General features: G+C 45.5%; 1 protein-coding gene across 2 annotated transcripts; it reads right to left on the minus strand.

Annotated features, from left to right (window-relative positions):
- Nucleotides 1-330: 330 nt before the first annotated feature.
- atat1 (alpha tubulin acetyltransferase 1) lies at nt 331-9,098 on the minus strand. Of its 2 annotated transcripts, XM_084697144.1 has the most exons (12): nt 8,339-9,098; nt 7,853-7,913; nt 7,486-7,577; nt 6,853-6,910; nt 6,642-6,755; nt 6,357-6,458; nt 5,528-5,573; nt 3,973-4,047; nt 3,440-3,668; nt 1,589-1,692; nt 1,368-1,434; nt 331-1,061 (listed from the first exon to the last, which is right to left on the minus strand). In XM_084697144.1, exons 1-12 carry the CDS (start codon nt 8,428-8,430, stop codon nt 755-757), a joined length of 1,347 nt encoding a protein of 448 aa, XP_084553270.1. In that variant the 5' UTR covers nt 8,431-9,098; the 3' UTR covers nt 331-754. The 2 variants fall into 2 exon arrangements, with proteins under 2 accessions (XP_084553270.1, XP_084553271.1); XM_084697145.1 differs by lacking the exon at nt 1,368-1,434 and having other exon boundaries at nt 788-1,061.
- Nucleotides 9,099-9,710: the final 612 nt, after the last annotated feature.

Consider the following 9,710-nt stretch of genomic DNA (forward strand, 5'->3'; position numbering starts at 1 on the left):
GGTCAAAGATCTCAAAGGAAGAATGTTAACGACTGGGCTTGTTAGTGAATGTTTAACACGTAATTGGACATAAATGTTTTGATGATGTTTATCTCATGTCTGGGAGGGTGCAGTGCTCCAATGGACCTGTAGAGGACCGGGCGTTACAGAACTCTGCCATTAGAGGGCGGTACTGAGGGTTCAAAAGGAAGGAAGACGACAAGGAGAGAAAATGTGAACTTACCATAATCAAGGCCAACTAATCAATCACATATTGTAATTTACGATACATCATGTACATAACCAGCACGTGATTCATAATGCCATCCAAGGAAAATACGGGAGTCCATCTCTGTTTTTAGCGTCTGAAATGTATTTCCATTGAATTTCTTGACATTCAGTAGTACACTTACAAATCCACAATTTGAAAATAAATACAATTAAAGTGGCATTAAATAAGTGAGGTCAGCTAAATTCCCAAGGAATTCTTAGCACATCCCACGCCTTCCTTTCAACCAACTGACTTCTCACATGGCAGATTCAGACACACACTCCATACAAGCCTACTTGCCTCGTCAGCCTATTTATTCACTCCATTCTCTAAATGTAGCTGCTTCCCACCCTGTTAACCTATGGGAGTTGTTTGGCTCTATTTACCACGCCTAAACATTTACTTATGTCAAGAGTATGTCAAACAGTGTTGACCATCTATGGTTTTATCAGATCCCCTTCCTTCATTATCCTCGCTCTCTCGCTCACTCTCTCGTGTCCTTTGTCACCAAGGCCGGGTGCTCCTGTATTCCTGCTTGTGTTTGACCCACTGGGCTGTACACCGGCTCTCCCCAACCGTCCAGGACCACCCTCCTCTACCCTGGTTCTTCTCCGCTTCCAACAGGGCCTTCTGGCCTGGCTGCACAGCTCTTCCTAGCCTCCCAGAAGGCCAAGGCTCTGCCCCCACCTTCAGCCCCCTCTCCAGCAGTGTGGAATCAACTCCCATCCTTGGGTCTGGTCCCCTGGCCACCACGAGTGTCTGGCTTTCCTTCTGAGGTATGGGCAGTGGCGGGAGCGAGAGGGGCTGGAACCTAGTCAAAAAAGGAGAGATGGATGGAGAAAGAAGGGAAGAGATCTATAAGGGGAAGGCCAGAGAACAACGAGAGGGAAATTGGATTTCATGGCGTGAATGCGAGTCAGAGAAGGAGATGCATGTAGCAGAGAGGCAAGGAAAGAAAGTCAGAAACACAGAAAAGGGCACAAAAACGCCGCCCCCCCCCCCCCCCAAATAAATAAAACTCTTCTTCTATATCTTGCTCAGCCGTTTATCAGCTCCATTAAATTCAAGTGTTTGTGTGCGGGCACATTACTTAAGTGATGCGTGAAAAATTTCAAACCTGTCTGTATTTGTGTGTCCCAGTGTGTCTGTGTCAGTTTCTCTGTCTTTCAACACTGGTCTCAAACCTGAAGAGGCACACAGCACTTACAGCATGAAAACTACAAATCCCAGCATTGTGTGGAATCTACAGTACAGCAGGATTGGGTTTTTGTCCGTTCTTGACCGGCACAAGTTCAGTTTCCTAACACACACACACACTGTTTCTTCACAGCACCTTACCTGGCAGTTTGAAGGTGCTCTGCTGTTTCTCCAACAGCAGCCCAAAGCCCCTGCTGTTGATGTGGCGACTGTAGAGGTTGCCCCTGGCAACCAGGCCCTGTTGGCTACCAGTGGAATGGTGGAAGACAGAAGATAGCCAGGAAGAAAGAGGGAAGGGAACGGAGGACAAGGTCGCAAAAGAGAGAATGAAAGAGGGAGGCCGATGAGGGGAGGGAGATAGAAAGTGGGATGAGTAGCAAAGGCATGCCAGGAGAAAGAGGACAGGTCAAGTGGATGCAAAAGGGAAAAGAAAGAAACAGGAACAACAAAAGAAAACCAAAAACGTTTAAAATATGAAAAAACATAATTAGCAACCAAAGTTAAAGAATTCATAAAACGTTCATCAAAACAGTGATTGGGGGGACACACGAACGAACCATGATCGTGAGATGAAATGAGGGCAAATAATAGAGCAAAAACTGGGCTGGGAATTGGATGAAACAGGAGGGGCCTTAAAATATCACCATCCACATTTATTTGTCGACCTTCTATAAAGCTGGGAAATGTGACAAGCTGTAAAGTACAACCACGAACGTGTGTAATGTGGTAAGAATAAAACCTCCCGTTTCTAGTTTGGTGGGATAAAAGATGTTTAATGGCGTCTAAAAGGCAGGAGGTTACAGCATTGTGGTTCCCTCAGTTGCACAAACACAAGAAAGATGTCAAAGTCCTACAGGGCACGGGGGGCCATGTCTTGCTTTCTTTCAATGTTGTAGTCAAAGCATCATTAAGACAATACGAGACTTCCTCGTCTTCAAGACAGACAGACTAACAGACGAAAAGCCACTGGCCCTCCGTCAAACTTAAGAGCTTGTGGTGGGAAGTTCAAAAGGTGGAAGTCAATGAAAGCTGAGCCGAGATCGATTAAGAGAACTGTTGCGATGAGGGGAGAAAGAAAGAAGGCCCGGTGAAATGAAGAGAGGGAGGTCGGGAGTGGACGTTTCGAGAGGTGAAATCGAAAAGGAGCAGGTGTCCCATGAGACAAGAGGGCAGAGAGGAGGGAGAGAGACGGAGAGAAACTGTGTTTAGAGGAGCCAAGAGGAGAGCTGTGGTCAAACAGTACAGTACGCTGGAGGAGAGCATAAAGAGAGAGAGAATTACAGAGAGAGAGAGACCGAAGGAGGCCTGGAGCAAACGGGAACGGCCAGTGCTGAATAGAGCTCTTTGTGTGCAACAATTACTGTCTAAAGAGAGGAATGACTGTCCGGTCTGGAGGACCAGGCACAAGCTCTCAGCATTGACAACATACCCTCATCATCCAGCATGACTGTCACTGTTATTAGCCTGCCTTAGGGGGTAGCCTGGTCGTAAGTAGATAAGACAATCTGTGCCCATCCCCTGTTCTACACACTTAGTATCCTCTGGGTCCCTCTGGGAGGAGCCTCAGTCCCCTGCTGGAGATTAATTATATTTTAAAATTCAATCAACCCTGTTTCAGTCAAACTTTTAAATAGCGGCGGAAAAAGAGAGGACAAGGCCAGGATGGACACTGGGGGGATCTTTGCTTTTACTGAAGGTCTCTTACTAATGTGATCGTTTTGTTCTGTTTGTGTGCATACATGTGCTTTTAGGGTGTATGGTGTTATTCACTTTTGTATGCATCTGTGTTTGCAGCATGGGCAAAAGCCCAAGACAAATGTTCCCCTTTGTGGGACAATAAAGTTCATCTTGAATCTTGATCTCTCCTTCGTCCTGCGTCTTTGAGGGTTTAGGTTGGTTAAGGTGCAGCTCTGTGGGCGTACGTGAAGCCCTCTGTGACAGTGCAAATACGTTTTTTTCGATATTGGAGTCGTGGCGACGGAGTGCCCTTACCTGGTGCGCCTTGCTCTGCAGTTCTCGATCAGAGGGGAGTCGGGCATCTGGCCCCTGAAGGCTCCAGGGGCAGGTGTCGGGGCGGGGCACGGGGGCCCCCTGCTGGGGGAGGATCCCACGCTGAGGGAGCGCGAGCAGGGGGAGGATACCACCCGTGAGGGGGGAGAGAGGGGGGGAGCCACGGGGCGAACGAAAGGCCAGGGGAGAGCCCTCTGCTCCTCGCGCACCACTGAGGAGGAACACATGCAGGACGTCACATCTCAACGCTCGCTCGCCCCAGTGCGCATCCCCGTTCCCAACTCTGCCTCCGGTGGTTATTCTAGCCAACACCCCGTGTATTTCAAAGCTAACCTCAGCTAATGAACCGGAATGTCTACCACACAGATGTCTTTCATAACAAAAACGGCCTTTGGCATTCCATTCACAATGGAGGCGATGAAGCAGCACATTTACAAGAACGGCGGTGAACCACAGTACTGAATTGTGTTGTGTCCCAGGTCTCTACAGTGTCCATGTGAAGCTGTGTGACTCACCTTCTCTCCCCATTAGCGAGTAGGGCTTGATCTCTCCGTCCGGCTTTTTTGGGGGAACCTTTCTCAACTGGGCCGCTGTAGAAGAAAACTGAAGTCACTAAAGTCCCAAACGCAACACGGAACAGGATTCTGGTTCTGTATGTGGAGGACTGCAGCATTTACCCTCCTCGCAGACTCGACAGAAACATACACAGATGGCAAGGATGCAATACATTGTAGCCAAAATATTCCTACAAATGCTAGCTTTGTCCATAAACATATGGGTGGTGTGAGTTTAAGGTGACTCTACGCAAACTGACAAGACACTGGGGAGGCCGGTAAGACGTTAAGGTATACAAGCAGCTTCATTATCATCAGCTTGTGCTGCAAGGACGTTTGTTAAGGAGCGTGACAGAACCATAACGGTCATTTAAAGCTACTGGGTCCAATATACAACATGATTGGGTCACATCCACTATATTGGACCTGGCAGGGTGGGGAATGGGTAGCAGTGGGGTGTACCTCCATATCTCCAAAGAGAGAAAAAGAGAGGAACCGAAGGATAGAGAAAGAGACCGAGAAGGAAGGAGAGAGAGAGAGAGAGAGAGAGAGAGAGAGAGAGAGAGAGAGAGAGAGAGAGAGAGAGAGAGAGAGAGAGAGAGAGAGAGAGAGAGAGAGAGAGAGAGAGAGAAACTGAAGGGCAGAGAAAGAGACAGAAAAGGATAGAGGGAAAGACAGAGGCAGAGAAGGATGGAGAGAGAAAGAAGGATAAAGTTGGAAAGAAAGGGAGAGAGAGAGAAAAAAAAGATATAGCATGTGAAAAGGGGAGGCCTTATATAAACACAGTCATTAACTAAACAAGGGAAGGGGATTTGGATGCCGGGGGAAAGGAAGAAAAGAAAAATAAGATTGAGAGTCCTTACAAAAAGCCGTACATCCCCTGATCCGTCAGAGGAGAGTGAGGCGAGCCTGGGAGAGTTTGGTGAAACAAAAGTGTTTGGAACCGGAATAACAGCAACAAAAAAAACAGCTCTGGACAGAACTCTCCCCAGTAACATCACTATATCCAGTGTCACAGGGTCTCTAACATTGTATCAGGGTGAAAACCATCCAACATCCAGGTTATGTTTTGTAGCTCACTTAATGTTTGCCTAAGCTACACTGAAATCACGAGTAAGCAATTAACAACATCTCTGAGAAGTGGCTTGGTGTTTAACCTTTCTCAACATGGTGCCAAGCATACACTTGGGACAAAACAAGATGTTCCGGTACATCCTTTGCTCAACTATGTGCCACGGTAATCCAATCAAAACAAAGATGGGGCTACAGATATGGACTTGACACTGTATCCTCAAAGAAGAAGGTGAGGCCACAGACATGGTGTTCTGGATGAAAAGGCAAGGATGTATCATTTCACAGAGAAGAGAGATATCATCGGAATTAGGCATGGCGTGATCGTGCACTTGTGAGGGTGGGGACTACCAGGTCTGACTTAAACCTGCTCCTATTGTCACATTTACAGAAGTCCTAGCAAAATAAACACGTGGCGAGTGGCAAGGGATGATCTGAGCCATACCTGATCTGTTGAGGAAGAAGCCATCAAACACCACAAAGTTGTTGACCTAGAGAGCCAAACACAGTACCGAGGGAAAAGGAGAGAGTGAGAGGAGGTTGAATCCTTTTTCTCTTTGCTGTTTACCCTTAGCAGTCATGCCAATAAAGCATATTGAACTCAATGGACGCAGACAAGCGAAAGACAGAGAGGTCACTCCTGGAAAGAAACACAACAGGTAATGAGACATGTTTGATAGATGATGGTGTCCATGGGAGAAAATTACATGGGCATAATGTATTTAGCCATTTGACAGACCCATTAACCTCGGAAGAGAGGGGCGTTATTCAATTCTGCAGAGAACTATTGGCTGTAACTGGCAGATTCTGTAGGGACGGTGAACTGGAGGGGTAGGAGAACTGGGTGGTAAGGGAACTTGGGGTGGGGGGTGGGTAACAGAACTGTGTGCTCCTACAGCCCAGTTCTCTTATCCACAAGAATACATACAGCATGATTTGACAATATTCCAAAGGGCTTCTTGTGATGTCACAGAATTCTTGGCTTTCTCAGTCTTCAATTCCCCCATTAAATGTTCAACGCAGTCTCTGACCTTTTGGACACTACAGTGGTGACAGTGACATAGGCACTGTTTAAATACAGTAGGTCTGAACTGTGTGGTACAATTATAACCAATCAAGTACTGAACAAGTGGAATGAAAGAAAGTGGAATGATTGACATATCTTCTGATGGGACAACTGCCACTGTAAGATATGTTGCTATAGGTTGTTGTTTCCAAATACAACGCAACACAACCAGCGCGTACTACTGCAGTCACATGCCTCCAGACCATACCTGGGGAACACCCTCCTTCAGGCAGAAATGCTTCTCCAGGAAAGACAGGAATTTAGGCGAGGGCCTGTCATAAGCCATTGTCACAGGCTCCACTCTTTTGTGCTGTGTGAATAGGCAAACGGAACATGGCAGTGAGAAACGTGCCCCAACCCGAAAACAGGCATTCACAAAACCCCCACGTCCAAGCATTCTTTCTTCTCTTGGACCGTCTTTGCAAATCCACCCACAGCCACATTCCCCCCCTTAGAGGTGTCGTGCGTCGGTTCTGTCCAGGGCGTGTCCTACCTGAAGCATGAACTCAAACAGCTCCAGGCCATAGCCATGTCTCTGCAAGTTTTCTTTTACAAAAAAGTCCAGAACGCAGAGAGGCTCTGCTTCCACGTGCGCCCCCCGCTGGTCCTGAGGAAACATTACAACCAAAGGTTTTATTAGCTATCGATAACCCTGGGATCACGAGGGTGAAACCGTTTTGTATATGTAAAGAAGGGGTACTCACAAGCAGAAATAACTTCTTGCAGCCAACCTTCAGAAATCCCACCGCCACGCCTTTCCCTCTGTTAGTGAAAGGTAGACACAGCAGAAAACAGCCGGGGAGGCATAAGATGAGCATTTCCCATTTCCCTTGGTACAGAAAATAACGATACCCTTTTTTCCACAGAGCAACACTAATGTAATTTTTTGTTGTTGTAGGATTGCTGATCCTCTAATCCAAGCGCACATAAGTGGCTGATGTTGCATTTTCGGGATATGGGATATTCACTCACTTTTGTCATCGAGATGTTGCACTGTAGCCTAGTTACTTCTGAGATGTTATTGTTGCACCGTGGTTTTCTTTTTGTTCACCGTGTCTGGTCACTAAGATATGGTTTTTGCAATGAGGCTGCTAAATATAAACTGTCCCTTGAATCTGTCACCGAAATACTATTATTATGACTGTATCCATTTCTGATCCTGGTTCTTTTGCTGTACTTACTAAACAAACTATGTGTGTGCAGCTTTGGAGAAAAAAAATCTGCTAAATTCATAAAAATGTGAATGGAAGAAGGAATAAACTGAGTTCTGTCGATGGAGCTGGGACATCACCAACTGAGGTGAACGATGTGACTGAGTTTAGAGAGGTTTGGCCTACCCATTGGCTTCTCCTTCCTTCAGCAGGTAGAGATGGTGCTTATTGCTCTGAAGCTTAGATGCACTTGTGATTGGAGCGGTCAGCTGTTGGGCCTGCAGACCCAAGAAGACAACGTGGTTTAAGCAAAGTAGCCAGATACATTTGAAAATACTGTCTCTGACAGGCAGTCAAAAAGCTTCTCAACATGATATCCCATGTACAAAAAACTATGACAAACCCCTTAATCTTCTTGGTTGCATAATGTACTTATCTTAAGCACTCTAATGCTTACATTTGACACGTGCTTTCAGCATGCAGTATAATAAATGGCACCAACAGAAGCAACATCTGCAACTCTTCAATCCCACACACACACACACACACAAACCTTGGCAGAAGCTCTCCCAAGTTCATCAATAACAGTGCCAATTTGAATTTGTGGATCAGATCTAAACAATTGAGAGGAAAAAGAAGGGTGGAGTTAACAATGGCACACTGTGATACTATTCCTGTTTTTTCAACTACATGACCGTGATAGCAGAGATTTTTGTTTGTTTGTTTGTTTTACACCACTACAAAAGAGAGCTGGTACCATCATCTGACGTCATGCAAATTGCAGGCTGTGTGTGTTAACGAGGGCGAGGCTGGACTCTAAACATGAAGGAATTGATTGATAACTGCATGACCATTAGCACTTGAACCATTCGTCTACCATCAGAAACAATAGCCCTGCTGGTAAATTATGCAGCATACACAGTCTGCCTCTATATGCATTTTACTTGTGTAGTCTAGCTCTATAGCTACATTCCACTTGTGTATTTGCGTCCATTAGCATTAATGACATGTTGCCTGTAAATACAATACTGTACAGTACCTTCCTAGTGATGTTCGACCTGCGGCAAGGTTTTGATCCAGAACTGTGATTCTCTCAGGAAGAATATGGTTTATGTCAAATGGGAACTCCATATTTTCTTTCTAAATATGAAACTGGCTATACTGTAAGCGCCGGGGCAAGCACCTGCAAGCGACTAGCTATATGTGCTGCCAGCTATTGTTGCAGTGCTTGATTTCTGTAGTAAGTGGTTAAGAATTCGACGATAGCTAGCCGTCTAGCTAGTAAACCCAGGACACCAGTTACTCTTGCAGATGCATGCATTGAGATAAGTGACTTGGATCACAACATTTAAGCCCAGCTATCTAACTAACACACTAAGTGCAACAACAGCATAAAAAACAAGCCATGCACTTTGTATCAATGCAACTGGAAATCCATTGTCTGACAGCTTGTTGAAAGCAATAGTGAGTCCCTCCCCGGCAACGGAAAAAACATATTACATCTAATAAATACGACCTTGTTAACACTCAGCAGCAAGCTACCATAACGTTAGTCGACAGTGTACAGTATCGTGGAGAATTGCCCAAGCAAAACGGCCCAAAACGGAAGACAAACACATAAAAAAACAATCAACAAGAACATAAACAACTGTCGCGAAGACTAGCTAGTCTCAGGCTAGTGTACACTTGACTCAAAACCGGGCGTTGGGTGCCTTTTACCAGGCTTTACGGTAAATTGTATCCTTTCCATGATCTCCTCACCCGGACACGTTTGATTTACATCGTTGCTAGGGAATCAAGCCTATGTGCTGCATGAATGCGCCATAACAAAGCGTCTGTGACACATAGGCCTACTGGTAACAGGGAGAAAAATGGGGAATGCAGCATGTTCCGAGACCAACACAACTGACCTGCATGTATTGGACTGCATGTCAAGAATATTATTGTTTAGAATATTATGTCACAAGCTTTTTTCTGACCTGGAAATACAAGCAAGAGGATAGTTCAAACTAAGGCCTATGAGTTTCACCCAACAGCTATGCTATTTATGGGTACTCAAATTGGATTACATAGGCTACCTCACACATAAACTGATACCTTGTGTTAAAAATATATACATTGTCTGAATTCAATTAGGGCCTATAGGATAATATAACTAACTTCTTAGTTGACTCAGCCTACAACATGGTCCGTGTATCTAAGCCAGACTGTGTTATAGTAGGCCTACGTTTTTTTTACATGGAACATGCAATCAGGAAAGTACAAGGAGCAATGAGTTGGTGGAGTGGGGTTATGTTTGGGGGTGTACGTTTTCTGTGGAAAAACTCATAGGTATTGAAAATAGAGAGCACATTGACATCTGGTGGTTAGGGAAAATTATGACAGCCACTGGCTGAATATGAGTCACTGGT

Source organism: Hypomesus nipponensis, chromosome 4, assembly GCF_054491055.1.
Source record: "Hypomesus nipponensis isolate SF chromosome 4, ASM5449105v1, whole genome shotgun sequence".
Lineage (NCBI taxonomy): Eukaryota > Metazoa > Chordata > Actinopteri > Osmeriformes > Osmeridae > Hypomesus > Hypomesus nipponensis.